General features: G+C 34.8%; 2 protein-coding genes across 6 annotated transcripts in view; both read right to left on the reverse strand.

Moving 5' to 3' along the window:
* Positions 1-16537, reverse strand: part of LOC119829417 (trissin receptor) — a 104420-nt gene that overhangs the window by 56437 nt on the left and 31446 nt on the right. The window lies entirely within an intron of this gene.
* LOC119829370 (rho guanine nucleotide exchange factor 7-like) lies at positions 1714-15899 on the reverse strand. Of its 5 annotated transcripts, none has more exons than XM_038351865.1 (10): positions 15751-15883; positions 15187-15397; positions 14910-15072; positions 14356-14574; positions 13931-14129; positions 13322-13543; positions 12602-12814; positions 9656-9920; positions 7925-8125; positions 1714-2018 (listed from the first exon to the last, which is right to left on the reverse strand). In XM_038351865.1, the coding sequence occupies exons 2-10, from the start codon at positions 15368-15370 to the stop codon at positions 1762-1764; spliced, it is 1923 nt and encodes a 640-aa protein (XP_038207793.1). In that variant the 5' UTR covers positions 15371-15397; positions 15751-15883; the 3' UTR covers positions 1714-1761. The 5 variants fall into 5 exon arrangements, with proteins under 5 accessions (XP_038207793.1, XP_038207785.1, XP_038207802.1 ...); XM_038351857.1 differs by lacking the exon at positions 1714-2018 and adding an exon at positions 5988-6776; XM_038351874.1 differs by lacking the exon at positions 1714-2018 and adding an exon at positions 6790-7582.

The raw sequence follows: 16537 nt of genomic DNA on the forward strand, positions 1-16537 counted from the left end.
ATATACGTGAACAATTATCAAGAATGTATGGAACAACTATTGGACGCGATAAAACATTTTCATACAATATTCGTTCTATTTTTTATTTTATATCAAAATTATAACTGTCATACATAATATCTCGTGAAATAGCATAAGCAATGTGCAATGTACATAAATAAATTCTCATGATATCCCAAAAACTAAAGTCTTAAGAAATATAATCAGGATAGGTTTATTACACATCGATCCAATACTAAGTATTTGTATTATATTATGAGTATGTTATTATCGTAATTTAAATTAAACGCGATGACTTCGTGGTAAGTAGTAATACTATAACGTAAGCTCTAAGTTATTAAAGTTTTAAAAATATTAATCTCACTTCGTTGGTTTCTGCTACATTTATAAAAGTTTTAAAAGGCGAAATATATTCGAGGCAATTTTTACCCAGACGCCAGAAATAGTTCGACGGGAAACTGGCCGCCACCCGCGTCGTCCGTAAATTGAAAATGAATTTAAACTACATACCAAAATGCGGTCGTTCGAATCTCGCCGCGGTATCGGCCGTCTATATCGCTTCAAAATTTCCATCGTGATGAAAAGAACGAATCCCTGTGTAAAATTTATCTGCACCGAGCATAACATTGATGAAAGCGAGTAATTGAATTCCTTGATCAAGGCGAGATCAAGGACCTCAGTCCAGTTTGTGTAATTTCATAACTGCCTACGCATAACAACCCTCGCATAATTTTTCTAAGTGGTTATAATACGACGTATTGTTTTAATATACTGATAAAATAATGCTTCGAATAGAAAATATCGTTTTGACTGAGGATAGATTACAATCGTTTCAGGAGATCATTGCCGCTCTACTAGCATAGTTAAAACAATAGGTTACTAACATTAGGAGAATGAACGTGGGTATCACAGGGGTTCTTATCTATTGATTCCTATATATATTAAACAATTCAATCCCAAAACTGTCATTAAATGTAAGGTGAATAAATAATGGCAACAAATAATTGCATTTGCACTTACTGAACAGCGACAGTTGCACACATCGCATAGGCATAATATGTTGCGTATATAAAATAATAATAAGAAATTAAATATTTTTATTTTTCGTAACTGAGGCAGTATTAAATTATAATATTATGGTAAATGGTTAAAAGTCAACTCTATAGAAGTTATTACTAAAAGCCAGCCGGCGTCTCATTTCTATATAAATCCTCACAAACATAATGGTGCTCTTGATTTATTATTCAAAAATATACCTCCGAAGGCTTACGCTTCCGATAAGGTATTAAACGAAATGTTGAATGTTATTTTTCCTTTTAAAGCTGATACATTGTACAAATAGCATGGTTGATGGAAGGCAGTGAACCAAAGGAAATCGCAGGCATTTTTATCTCGCCCACATTGCACTGTTACCCTTTGCCGTACACGTATGTATTATAGTGCAGCGGCTATTCGCCTCAATGAGCAGCCACTGAATCGAGCCAGCCGCCAGAACCTACCGTGGTTTAGAATAGTTTCAGTTATATATTGCCCGCTTCTACCTCACTTTATAAATTGTCCTAAGATGTAAATAGCAGCTTTGCATTCAATTCAATATACTGAATGTTGATTCCATTTTGAATTGATCATATGTCAATAAAGAAACTAACGTATCGATTACAGTGTTACCAGTTGATAATGGATTCTGCACTCAATTCAAATAAAACAAAGAGATACATAATAATACGTTTATTTCATAGTTCTTATGGTCACAAAATTCAGTCAACATTTACTCTCTTTAGCGTCTTTAAATATGTTTTTCGACTGCATAGCAGCAATGGCAAGATTTCGTTCATGTTTCTCTTCATTCAATTGCAATTGTAAGTTTTTGACATCCAATCTTAAAGTTTTTATTTCGTTCTGTAATCTCATAACAATGGTCCACAAACTCGGGGAGCCGTGATTGGATGTGGAGTGAATGGGCAATGACGGCGATCTTACTAAAGCTTCTATCGACACTGGGGACTCGTCGTCGCATTCTGAAAACAAAATTGCATAAGAAAATAAACTGCCGCATATTCAGCGTAATTGGAGCATAATACGTCGTATACTACCCACCTTTTTGTATGTAAGGCGGTTACGTTAAAACCTTTTTGTGAGCACGCTTAAAATATTACAGAGTAAATAAATATTGCTTGAATAAAAAATTTGTAAATTTCCATAAAATTTATTGATACTTAAACGAGTAACCTACAATAAATCGTTATAAAAATAAATATGAATAACATTATGTAACACACAGTATCGTTATATTTTTCTGCATCGAAATAACAAATCACATTATGTACTAGGTTTACATCAAGGTGGAAATTTACACATAAAAACAAGTTATATTTAGTTCGCTAGGATACAATAATGAAAGACAATGTTATAAAACGTTAAACTTAAAACATATTGTTCACAACACCTAATAATAATAATCTAACTACGCTAAATAGTTTTCTAATTCTTTGTTATTAATTGCGTCAATTTTCTTTCAAATAATACTGTTTCAAATTAGAATACATTTATGAATAGGAATATTAAAAATGACACTTTATTGACTAGACAACAGTAACTTTCTAGTCGAACCGCGTATCTTGATAATTATTCAATGCATTATGTACATAAGAGTACACTTAAAATGGTAAATGGCACAGAAAAGCCTAATAATGAGTGTAGACGTTATGTTTATGACGCTATTGGGCGAGGGATAAACATTAAAAGATTACACACATATCATGATATTAAAATCGATGAAAACGGGACGAGCGAAAGCGGTAACGAAAAACGAACAAAACTGCGTAGCGCCCCCGGTTAATGTAGCCATGTTCGTATCTACCTATTCATTTATATATATCAACGAGAGCAAACTTCAAATAACATTTTCCTGTAAATCATTTTTCGTGGAACGGGTTTCATCAATAACACGCATGCTTTATGTAGCCCGGATAAAATAATTAGTAAGCGTTTAATATACATCTACAATATATTGCATGTGAATATGAATTCTGGATTGAAATAGCGTACGTAGTTGAGACAGTATATTTTGTTAGATTCAACCACATTTTGAACAAAGTTAACCGAAGCAAGTTAAGAATGATTCTCAGCAATGTAGAAAGTACACATTGATCAACGTTAGAAACATAAAATTATCAAATGATGAAAGAATCTTTGAAATCGATGCAGTAGTTATGTCTAAGATTATGTAATTTTATAAATAGATCAGAACGCGAAATGTTTCATTCAATTAATTGAATTACAATTTAAAATATTTCTTTTCACATACACCATTAGAGCGAGCCGTGATGCGGTTAAAAGTTCGATCATTAATAACGTACCGGCCGCCATTCCATAAATACAAGAATGTTTATATAAATTTGCATCACACAACAACAAATCATATTTAGAATCAATAAATAACTATTTCCAGCCCAATATGAACACAAAGACGCTAGAGACGCAGCTGTTATCCTGTATAGATTTATGATACAGTTACGACGTCATTAAAACATATATGGGGAGAGCGATGAAAAACCGTCTCTACATAATGTATCATATTAACTTTGTGTGTGTATTTGAAGTATAAAATACTCCTTTGTGTGGGGCTTTAAAGTATTTCACGATACTAATAATATAATGCAATATTCTCACAGCGTTAAATATAACGTTTCAAATTTTGTTTTGTATCGGCACTTGAAAATACAAGCTAAATATGGGTACAATAGAAAAGCGAATTTTAGGTGCGACGAGCCACGACGTGTTTTAAACTACGGATTTTAGTTTGAACAGCCGGCCTATTTCTGTGAAAGCTCTAAAACAACAAACAAATTAAAACAGCACGGGAAGATCTGTTATACCTTCTATTTACTTGTTTACTTTTGTATATTAAGGAAATATAGTTATTTTTGTGGAATAATAGTATGATAATTTACAACATAGTGTCTAGGTAAGTTAGAATTATGTTTATTAAATACTAATATCAAAGATCTCGAATCTCGGTAAGGTAATAAATAATTATAGTAATCGTCCGCAATTTTGCTTCCGTTTTAAAAAGTAAATCCCATAGGAATGAGATGTTGCAGCGCGGTAAAAAGTAGTCTATATCACTCCTACCTCCAGATTAACATCATATTATAGAATCGTTCCTTTACGACGTGAAAGAAAGTCAAACAAATAAGCAAAGACACTTTCAAATTTACAATTAAAAAGCATTACTTAACCTGTTTGTAATGGTTTTGTTTCGAGTAATGTCAGAAGTGAGCTTTGGGTCAATAGCCTGAATGGCGGAGTTTCGTAGTTGCGGTGCGCTATCTGATGGTGCATTTACACATTCGTGTTCCCTATCCGCCTCGTGACACGGCGATAGAACCGATGAAACGTTCGTATACGAGTGTGGACGCGAACCACTGACACATTTGTGTTTCCTTTGATTACGTCCGAACCGGTCTAAATAACACGCGAATCTTAAGGCGAATTGTGAGTGTATGCGTGTTCGTTATCCGCCTCGCTAATAGCGTCGCTATTCGCGCGATTGTGTAAATGCACCATTGCTGTTCAATATTAAACGAATGTATATGCGACGCGACGAGTACTGATTATACAGCGTGCATCTAAAACAGAACACTTAACTCGCTCGTCTATATTAGCGCCGTCAACCCTATTACTACCGGCTGGTTGCTTTCGCCTGCATTTTCGCAGCAATTTTTAAGTATGCGCGGTACTTTGTTATGATGACGATACGAAAAATTCACGAAAAATTCAAAATTTAATATTTCTGTTCTTCTCATCATTAAAAATGTATTCTTCGCTCAGCTCCTAACTTACGTAAAAGTAAAATAATCAAGGTATTGACTGAAAAATGGCTCGAAAGAACATTGATTATGTGTAATGATTGAATTTATAATATTTAAAAAAAGAAAAGCACAAAACGCCAGTATAATCACACTAAAAGAATCGGTGAGATTATAGCCATTTCAGCGGTCGCTTATTGTCGATGAGGGACGCCTGTCTAGACGCATTCGTTTAATTTTACAAATAAAGAGTATGCATATATTTTGTATACATTTTTTGCACATTTCGAAAACTAAGTATAATTGCGTACGTTTCGTTGGTTAATATATATTGATCGCTTTGTTAAAAGTTTTAGGACCGATTTCACCAATAACACCTCCAAACGCGATCAGTGTAACTCAGTTCTACGTAAATAGTTCACATGTCAGTCCTAAATTCGATTTAAGACAGTTGGAATCCACGCTTTAATAGTTTAAATCATTCCTTCATGGTTCATGGGTAATATTTTCTAATAGAATTTACAAAATATTTATAAACCTATTTTACAAAAACCCATATTTAACTTAAATTCAATCGGTTTGTATTATATATAGGAACAACATTAATAAAATTTAATTTATAATATCAAATATCACATAATCATTAAAATGAATCTGACAACATGACATGACTTTAAACGCGTTCAAACTTGTTAAACGCAGAAACCTCGCAGATCAAGGATTTGAACTTATTTTTGCTTGAACTTAGTTCAGTTGACTTTGATAATATATAATTGCAAGTACGTTAAACATTTAAGCTCGTTTTATAGGATTTTGATCGCGTTCAAAATCACGGGTAAAATCGGACCTTAGTGTCTGGGTAGAAAGGGTAAACTTTCACTTAATAATTTTTGCCGACTGTAACATGTAATTTTTAGAGTAAAATATATTTTCAATAGGAATAATCATATAAAATAATACATACATATAAACCGATACTACATATATTATAATATATTCATATCTAGTTTCAATAATAAACATGCAATCGAATAATAAAATTTACTGAATTCACATAAATACATTCGTGTAGTCTTCAAATATCGGAATTATACAAGTACATTTGATACAACAGGCTAACACGTAATATATTTTTTATACATATGTATAAGCATTTATAATATAATATCCATAAAAATACATATGCACCATATTCTCCACTAAATAAATTACAAGGATCTATAATACTGCACATGCACTACACAACTGCACCAGTCCGATAAAAGTCTATGTTCACATAGATAACATACCTACAACATACATAGGAATTTCATATAATGGCACTCGAAAGATACATGCACGTCAATCACACCCCATGAAACGATACACAATGAGCTATGGAGTGAGATGCTGTTAGTAAACGAGATGAAGTGAAAAGCGGAGCACCACGACCGGTCAAGCGCGCACGCTTGGCTCGGGGAAGGGCGAAGTTAGCAACGTGAGTGGAAAGCCGAGTCTCTGGGGATCACGCGAGCGAGCACACGGGGGGTCACTGTCAGTCGAAGTGGTGCGACTTGGTGAGCTGCTTGACGAAGGTGCCGCAGCACCAGGTGGAGGAGCGGGCGGAGGGGGCCGGCGCGGGGGGGTGCCGGAGCGGGGCCAGGCTGGGGTGCGAGCCGCTGCGGCGCTCGCCCGCCCGCAGCCTGTGCCCGCGCTCCTCCGCGTACTCCCCCAGGCTGGGGTTGGAGCGGTTGAGGTGGAACTTGCGCTCGGCCAGCAGCCGCCGCGTGTCCGCCCGGTACAGACACGCGTCCGCCGCGGACGAGCTCTTGTTGCGCTTCACTTTCGACGCCTTACTGCGGCCGGCGTATTCCGGCGTCGCGCTCCTCGGGCCGGGAGCGACGGGCGTTTTAGTATAGCTATGCGGTTTGTTAGTGGCGTGTGCGTGATATTGTACTTTACCGAGAGAAAAGTGGCCGCAGTCCACTGCAGGTGCGATATAAAGGCAGCCGCATGTAACAAAATAGAAAGTTTGAGACCACGGAGACAACGATCAAAGCCATAGCGTTAGAGATCTTAGTCGTACGAGTATTCCTAGATAGGTACCATAAAATAAGTAAAATTAACATAATAGTAGCCATATATAGTGACTTGTTAGTTTTAGTTTTGGCGTTATTCTTACTAAAATAAATAAATACCATGTATAAAATATCATATCATATATCATGATAGAAAATATATTTTTTTAATTTATTACGCCTCTGAGAATCTCTGTTCATTAGTTTCAAAACCGTTTCATAATAAAAATTTATAATTAAATAGCTTCGGTAGTAATAATTAAAAATAATACTGCATCCCACGTAACTACGATGACTAGCTACTTTGTACCAAGAACTTAGTGACTAAACATGTTTAAGTATCATGTTTCGACTTTGTTGATACACAGATCTACGCAGATCTACTCGCCAATTAATATAGAACTAACTTTATAAAAATAGAATATATAAAGCATGTCATGCAACTGCATTACCTCTAAGTTAGTAGTAGCTAAATATATTAATATCATTTTAACAACATACATTAAATATTAGTACTGAGTATTATATGTTACGATAGTGAATCGTTAGTGTATACACTAAGCTAAGGACAATATTGCAAGCAAGAACCAGTTACTAGGTAAGATAGGAGTTAGAAACGGATCTTTTATTCTAATAACCAACTGATTATACGGTTTCTTGATTTTGCGTGTCGCCTCCTTGTTGACTCGAATAACTCCAGAGGTATATTGGGTACTGCATAATAATTAAAGCTATGTTAGTACTAGACTACACGCTTAAATTATAAGGTTATTTAGGCATTTAAAAGGTCAAACGTGAATGTTATATGCAAACATAATATAGATAATTTTAATATATTTCACTGATATAATGTTAACATGTCTGAATATTACGCGATTGCTGATAATCGTTCACCGTTCGAAATGAAAAACTTATCGAAGTTATCATTGAATATTAGATGGCAAATCGGGCCAAAATTGTTCGTACGCATATTCCGTACGGCAGTTTTTTCACAACTATCTTTGTACGTAACTCAGTCACCAATATGAGAGCTGATCTTCAGTAAAGATACCTTACCGGAACTGACGGCGTTCCTGCACCGTGCCGAGGTGCAATACGCTTCGATGACCTTTAAGATGAGCGCATCCTCCTCGTACGAGTTAGACTTCCTCTGGTGCGGGGCGTACGGGTGCGTGGGGCCGATGTTCTCGTCCGAACCCGCCGCGAACGACTGCGGCCGCAGCGGGGGCGCCGGCCGCAGGCACGTTACACTCCAGCCTGGGGTAACAACTCATGTCAGTACTGGATCAGACTATAACAAGCGTAGGTGCTTAATATTCAATTATAACTTACAAAAAGAAGTATGAAGTACTTGTATATATAGTCAATCAGGGTAATCGTACATGGAGGTAATTGGAAACAATTCTAAATAAACTTTTAACTACATGTTTAATAATTTTTTTGTTTTTGTTCATTTTTGTTTTTATAAAATATGTACGAAAATTTATTTATATACAATTTTTTAAAATGTTTTGCAATTACAGAACAGAAAAAAACTATTCGGACATTTTTCCATTTATCCCTGATTACAATTGACCCTAATTGATGGTAAGAATGAGCTAAAGAGCAACAACAAAAAAAATTGGTTACCCATCCAATTTATAACCATGCCAATCGTTGCTTAACCTCGACAGGCGGCAATAGCAATATATGTACATATATATAATTTATGTTTATATGTAAATAAATTTGTAGGGTAATTAAAAAATAAAGAGAACACATTACATCTAACTATTGCGTTTTTTTTATTTCTTAGACACGTCTAAAAGAAGTATTTCGTTAATTATTTTACAGGATCGAAGGCTTCAACTTATTCCTATGTTATTAACATTTCTGTTGTATATCAAACAGGGTGAGGTGAAGCGAGGGCTCGCTATTTATTATTTATGTTTCGCAACGTGTCATTGACACAGTAGACTGGTCACGTTCAATATCAAGTGTCACACTTATAATTACACTAGCGGTCCGCTACGGTTTCGCTCTTTGTACACATATAGCCTATTGCCTTCCTCAATAAACGGGCTATCTAACACTGAAAGAATTTTTCAAATCGGACCAGCTGAGATTTGTGCATTTAATCAATCAAACAAACAAACAAACTCTTTAGCTTTTTAATATTAGTATAGATATAAACTAAATTTTTATCATTAAACTGTACTAAGAAGGATTTTCTAATGAGGATTTTTAAATGATAATAAAGGATTTTCTGATGAAATTGTAAACTTAGTACGGTGATTTTATTCATGATTGAAAACAAAAACTAAACTATCTTACTCAACCAGGTGCCGTATATTGGCAAACGGATCTATATTACGTAGATAATTGTTGATTATTTACTAACATTAAATCACGATGATGATAGATCTCAGCTACAAAATAAAACGAATGGATACAAACGTGTACAAAAAACTTGACTATCTCCCAAAATTTTACAATTATATTACAAAAGTCTATGATTAGATTTACATTCTAAAATAAGCACCGATAATGACGACATAGGAATAGTTCCAAAATAGTGTTTGTTTTTGCATACCGACAGTTACAAAAGAACCAAAAAAAAGTCTCAGACACAATAAAACGTACGCGATGTTTATTCGAATCCATCATTCTAATAATGTATAGAGAGCAAATCGTCGGTCTCGCCGCCGACCAAACATATGGCGGATACCTTGAAGTGTCGTCTGAGTCACTATAAATAGACGAAACTCAAATGTTAAACCAATCCCAATTTATAATCACAACAATTACCTTTACTGCTATAACTTGAGCCAGTTGTGTCGATGAAATCGACAGAGGAGAATTTCTTTCCAATTGGCACTTTATTTGATTTAGCGGGTGACTGATCAAGCGAATCACAGGAATTTAAAAGCCAGCGCGCCGATTGATTTTTTTGTTTACTCTTCTGCGTTTGCTGCGTGTGCTGCGTGTAGCTTTGATGATTGTTAAATGAATGTGATCTTTTATGGTTCGTAAGACCGGACGATAACTCATTACTGCTGTCGCTCAAGGCCATCTGAAAACAAACATTGCTTACATACGTGTTTTCAAACAAACGATTTGAACACGAAGCACTGATTTGCTCCTATGCTAAAATTAAGCATATTGCGGTATAAACAGATCGAGTTGAGTACAATAATTATTTCAAACACATTTTCATACAGTAGCATTATATTACTGTTTACAAACTGGTAATAGAAAACATGACGTTTATTTCCACCATGTAAAAATCCGCTAACGTATAGGTCTTACTCTAGTTAAATTGTTTGCAAGATCACAGAAAACACGTGATTTAAGCCTATTCATGCATAGCTCTTTTCTTAGTTAGTATATTATGATCTATTGGCAATGACGTTTTCCAGTTAGTAAGATGAATAAACACAGGCAAGGATGATCGAGTAAAGCACTGCATTACTGGGGTAACTAATGATATTATTATTAGAATAATCTAATGGTTACAAAACTTCATAACAATTATGTTCAAACAAATGGTACACAAAACAGTAGTTCTTTACAAATAAAATTATCCTTGCCTGAGTCGGTGACCACAGTAATGGGTAATTTGGCTTTCATCCACCAGTGAGCGTACAAATCTGAACGATACACCATAAATCCAGTATCTGTTTCTTTAAAATCTTTCTTTTTTAATAAGTCTTCGCTACGCGATCTTGCCTTGTAACTCTTGTTATCTATATTTCTGTTCTCTCTTAATATGTTGTCACGATTGCGAACAAAGTCCTTTCGTGACAGTCTCTTCTCGTCGTTTTCTCCTGGATTTTCTCTATATATTCTCATATGATAATGTAAACTTGGCTTTGTTCGCTCAGTTATGTTAATAGTACTCCATTGGCATGGAAGCGGTTGCCTGACATTTTTGGGAACCTCCAAATGAGTACTCGGCTTTCGATATATACGCGGAGGGACTTCCGGTTTTAATTTTATTTCTGGTACATATTTTTCTATGTTACGTCTAATAGAGGTGCGTTTTATGTTTGGTGACAGCAGAGGTGGGCTTGCGACGAATGTAGGCATGACTACTGTATTAGATAAATCTTTTACATCCAAACTATTTTCCGAGGTAACACTTGTAACGCACGATGTTCTGGCGGTAGAACCAAACGGTGATGTACATCGACATTGATCTTCAAATGTAGCAGCCTCAATATCGCTCAAGGACAACTTTTGATTATCCAAAGCCTCTTTTGAAAAATTATTTGAATCTTTATGATCTGTATGTTTTTCCTGGCAGTCTGAATCATTACCTGTATTCCCAGAACTCGAATACTCATGCAAGTTTAACTCAGGTGATGCTAAATTGCAACTTCCTGCAACACCAGAGTCAGAAGACCGCGGACTGGGGCATAGCGATCTATTACAACATTCACATTTTTTCAGATTCTTTCGGCTGTCAGACTGTGAGCTCATTCTCTGTAAATGTGCTTCATTGTTTTTCTTTTCTGTTTCCACCATTGATCGCGATATTGATCGCCTAATTTTCTTGTCTGAATTAAGTGAATGCTTACGAAAAGGAACGTCGGCATTTAGACTAACATTAATAATTTTTAGATCCTCATCATCATTTCTAAACATAAGCGGCGGATCGATTATCACCGACTCGACATTAAAGTCGCGGCTAGATTTAGGTGAAGCGGGTGGCTCTAATACTTTTAAAAGGTCAGACATTATTGTATCGTATTCAAGTTGTCCTGTGTATGTGTCATCTTCTGTAGATTTCCATGGTTTAGGTAATATATCACTTCTAGAACTAAGATTGGGAAAGCTACGTCGCGTCGTCAGAAAATCTGATTCGACTCTGCCCAAAGTGTCCATTTCAGTATTTTGATCCATATTCACTAAATCTTCACATGCCATGTAGTTTCTAGCTTCGAAACTAGAATTGTCCGCACTATCGGAATGTTGAATAATAGGTTGTATATTTAATTTATTACTTCGAGATGACCTCTGAATGCTCGTTTTACCGCCATCGTAATCTATACTACTATTTGAGTTAAAAATTTCTTTGGTACAGTCTCCTTTTATGCTCAATTGTGGTAAATCACAGTGCATGTCAGTAGATGCATCAAAATACTTAACATAACCGAAGTTACTACCCCAACTACTGCAAGAGGATGATATTGTCCTAGGACCAATGCTGTCAATGGCATTTTGCCGTAATATTTTAGAGGAACTATTGGCTTCTACGTCTGTACTGCTAGAACTCGTACAGGTTTCTGTCACCTCTGTGTCGTGATCACTTTCATCAGAATTTCTATCACTATCAGAGCATTCTGTCTCAGTACCAACAGTGCCATCATTTTCAATTTTTAATTTAATATGATTCCTATGTCTCCTTTTAACAGGCAATCCCGACAGCTCGAAAGCTTTAGCCCAAGTTCTCTCATGTAAAAGCTTTCGCAACATTTGCCGTGTAATTACTTTTTTCCTTACAAGTCTTGCAAAATATTTTGTGAGTGAATAATAAGGTGACGCAGATGGATAGCTAGGGGGCGGCAAGGTCACGTGGTAAAGACTGCGACGACTAGTGTTGATGCTAGACAAGGCCCCTTCTGAGGGAGAGCGGGCCAGCTACGTAAAAACCATAAAAATAATTGATCTTATTGTTATTTACGCCAAAATAATAGTAACCATACATAATATCAAAATAAATATATAATAGAAAAAAATTATACAACTTACGTGTGGTAAGGATTGTGGCTGATTCGGTTCATGAGTAGGACTGTTTATATTGGAGTGTTTTTGTAACAGGCTAACCCAATTATCAGCTTCAGCTTTTGTTTGACATACAGCTACTATTGTGTCTATCATTGGTCCACTTATTTCAAATGCATTTTTCCTTATATCAGTATCATCTAGTTTACAAACTGAAATACCAGTCAATGGAAGACATCCCTATGACAAGAAAATAAATAAAATAAATTTCAGATGTAAATCACATGTTACTGCCAACTACATTAATATTGTATTAATTTATAAAATAATGTTAACAATATTCAAACACCAAAGTTTTTTAACTATACATATATGGATATACATTTGTCACTCTTGCATGTGATAACCACAAAAAGCATTAGGTTGGTAGTGATTTTAACTTATGGATGAGAATATCACATAAGCTAAAGAAATGCTTGAACTTGCCCATGAACGATAGTCTCACCACCGTAAACGTTTATCATGAATCACAAGATAAAAAAAAAAGAATAAATATTTTTTATTGCTGTTGACATAGGCTTCCAGCTCCTCCACTCATTGTATGAGAAACAGTAGCCGTCACATTCTATATAATTCACACCAATCTTCTGTGAGGGTGTGGTACCTTCCCCCTGCGTGCCAGTTACATTTGTGCAGAACTCCCGCATTTAAACCAATATATACAGACATTTAAATGAAAAATCTTACCTCATATACAAATGCAGAGACTCTCTTACTAACAGACAGTAACAGTAATGCAGATGGAAATAGAACAAGATATCTATCCTGATGTGATGGTCCAACTGCTACACTTCCCATATGAAGAACATCTCCCAATGAGGCCAACTCACCACCAGGCCAACCACGAACCTCACCAGTCACTACTTGTAACTCTAACTCTTTTTGCCGTCTTAAAGCTGCACATCCACTCTGTGAACAACCAAGTCTTATAAATGAGACAGTTTCGCATTCATAAATGGACTTATTTATTTTCTCCAGAAAAAGCAATTTAATTATTGTAGAGGGAATCTAATCCTACTAATATTATAAATGCGAAAGTTTGTAAGGATGTGTGTGGGTTTGTTGCTCTTTCACACAAAACTACTGAACCGATTGCAACGAAATTTGGCACATAGATAGCTGGACAACTAGAATAACATAAAGGCAATTTTTTATCCCGATATTCCGACGGGATACGGACTTACGCGGGTGAAACAGTGGAGCGCAGCTAGTAAGTTATAAAGTAGAAAATCAATATTACTTTGCAATTGCAAATAATTATGACTTACGGCATTACAAATTTATCAATATACTTACGGCAATGTCCTTATAAACAACAGAAGCTCGATGAGTGTCACCTCTATCTGGATGTGCTTCATGCACATGTCTTGCAAGTTCTTGTAACATAGCAGGGTATTTACCCAGTCGTCGAAATGGTTTTGATAGACCAGCGGTCAATACCAGCACACCAGGACAAACTGCTCCAGCATTTTCCATCCATGTATTCAATTCTTCTCTGAAAATCATCATCAATAACTTATTGGTCTCCTTTTTATTATCTATATATATATATTATTTTTTCATCTGGATCCCGGTGTTCTATAAGTTTCAACACTAAACAGGCAGTTTATGTCTGTTAAACAGTACCTAAACTGTCTTGATATTTATATAATATTAATAGAAATAATAAATTTAATATACACTGATGAGATATATACAAGGGTCTCATCAAGTTCACTTACTTATATTTATCAAGAATACACACAGCCTTTGGATGGCCTGCACAGTATGTTTGATGAACAGCTTTTATTTCAGGTGCCCAATGCAGAAACAGCCCTCCAACTCTTTGATCTGGTCCGGTTTTGGTGGCACATTCTTCTAGGAGTGCAAGGAACTGTTCATGTATTTGGAGAACCTCACTTATGTTTCCAGTTAGTTGTTTAAATTCATCTTTTGTCAACCTAAAAAAATAGCAAAGATTTTAGTGGAAGAGGTGAATTGTTGAACAATAACAAATCTAAGAGGTGAAGCTTAAAATATTAAGTCAGAAATGTAATTTAGTAAATTTTAAATTTTGAAATTGTATAGTTTTTATTATGTTGTTAAAATACTCTTATTATCTTATTTACTTAACAACAAATATTCAATTTCTGAGATAAGTCTAGTGTTCCCTTAAAAATAAAAATATTTACATGCAATGGATACATGAAGAAATTCATATTAACAGATATACTAATGTATCTGCTGAATAAAATTTACAGACTTCATTATTTATTATTAAGTCACAACTACTTACATATCACTTTTTTCCAGGGGCTGAAGAAAGTTTGTAACAAGACCTTGCATTTCAGCAACATGAGCTTTCTCCGAGTCAATGATATCTTTGAGAACAACATTTCGAAAAGCTTGAATTTCAGAAGCTGCTCTTATGGGTGATGTAGTCAGAGAACCAGATGGATCTATAGTTAAAAAGTAATTTATCTTGTTAATGCAACACTCAGTTACACAATATTAGTAGTTTCTTAATAAATTGACATAAATGATTGATAAAATCTAGTGAATAGAAAATATACCTTTGTGCTCAGTAACATAGTTGCTAGGAAACCATCCTGTAGTTTCCCCTAGTGTACCTTCCCACCATCCTCCTTCTTCTTTTTGGGTGACAGTTATAATGTCACCTTTTTTAAAGCATAACTCATCATTATTTTTACCCTTGAATGAATATATTGCTTTAACTAAGCAATTTTCAGAAGACATTTTGTTTTAGACGAAATACCATGTTTCCTGAAAATGTATGTGACATTCAACGTAATGAAAACGAGAATACGATGCGTACCTAAGATGTTTTATAACGCCTACATGGAACATAGCATTTTTCTTTGTCAATGTATTTTTTACTTTTAGACACCAAATCATTCAAAAGGACTATCGATAATAAAACACATGAATTTTACTAGTACTGCTATACTTTATATAAATTTCTTCAATTAAGAAAGCTGTAGAAGGTTTTAAATATAAACGCAGTGTAGCAGGAAGTTGCAGTACCATAATAAGTTACAAGTATTTACAAATAAACACACTAATTAACGATAGTAATATAAAAGATAACACATTAAAACTCGATTATTTTTGCGTACATTAAAGTATTTAATTATATCCGCTTCACTCACGGTCTTCTAAAAATAAATATCACAGTGCGACTGACACATTATTCTACAATTCTACAGATTGTGATTTCGCCGTCTGAAATCTGAATTCTGACGCATAGAATGTCGTCTAGAATCTGATGACAGTTTCATATTTATGAATGACAGATAAAAATAGGTATGTAGTATATTACTCGTACTTAACTCTGTAACCATTACGAGTACTCTAACCAAAGAGAAATATAATAATACGTGACTCTAACCAACTAACGACCGAATAATTCGTGCCCATCAGAGGTATACATTTATGTAAATTTGTAAGTACCTATACGAATGAATCGTTTAGCGAAATATGCTTTATATTTTGAAGGAACATAACAATTTTGCTTGATGATGTAAAACTAAAAAACGATCAACAATATCATATGTTAGAGTTGGAGTTACGAAGGAGTTAAACACTCCTACTTTAATAGTTTTAATATTTCTTTATAAAAAATAACGTAACTTCTCATTTCGTCGTGTATTTAACAAGAGAATAATTTTTATTATATTATTTTGCCTAGTAAAAGTAAAGTCGGTGTTCTTATAAATTTTATCAAAATAGTGCAGTCACAGATCACATTCGATTAGTCATTATTAATACGCACTACAATACTGTACGCGTCTTCTATAATATGTTAAAACATCTATTTTATAAAACATAATTCAATCCGGTTCGTGTAGATTAAGTACTAGCACAGATAATATATTATATGCTAGGCTGCTCCAAGTAGAATAG

This window comes from Zerene cesonia, chromosome 1 (assembly GCF_012273895.1).
Source record: "Zerene cesonia ecotype Mississippi chromosome 1, Zerene_cesonia_1.1, whole genome shotgun sequence".
Lineage (NCBI taxonomy): Eukaryota > Metazoa > Arthropoda > Insecta > Lepidoptera > Pieridae > Zerene > Zerene cesonia.

Bases quoted from the DNA above. Each gene is read 5' to 3' on its own strand.
- LOC119829370 (XM_038351850.1), bottom strand. From the start codon at position 15,370: ATGTCTTCTGAAAATTGCTTAGTTAAAGCAATATATTCATTCAAGGGT. The intron at 13,544-13,930 runs GTAAGTATATTG...GGTTGTTCACAG, and splicing joins TTGTTTATAAGGACATTGCC to AGTGGATGTGCAGCTTTAAG. The intron at 12,491-12,601 runs GTAAGTTGTATA...GTTTTTACGTAG, and splicing joins AGCCACAATCCTTACCACAC to CTGGCCCGCTCTCCCTCAGA.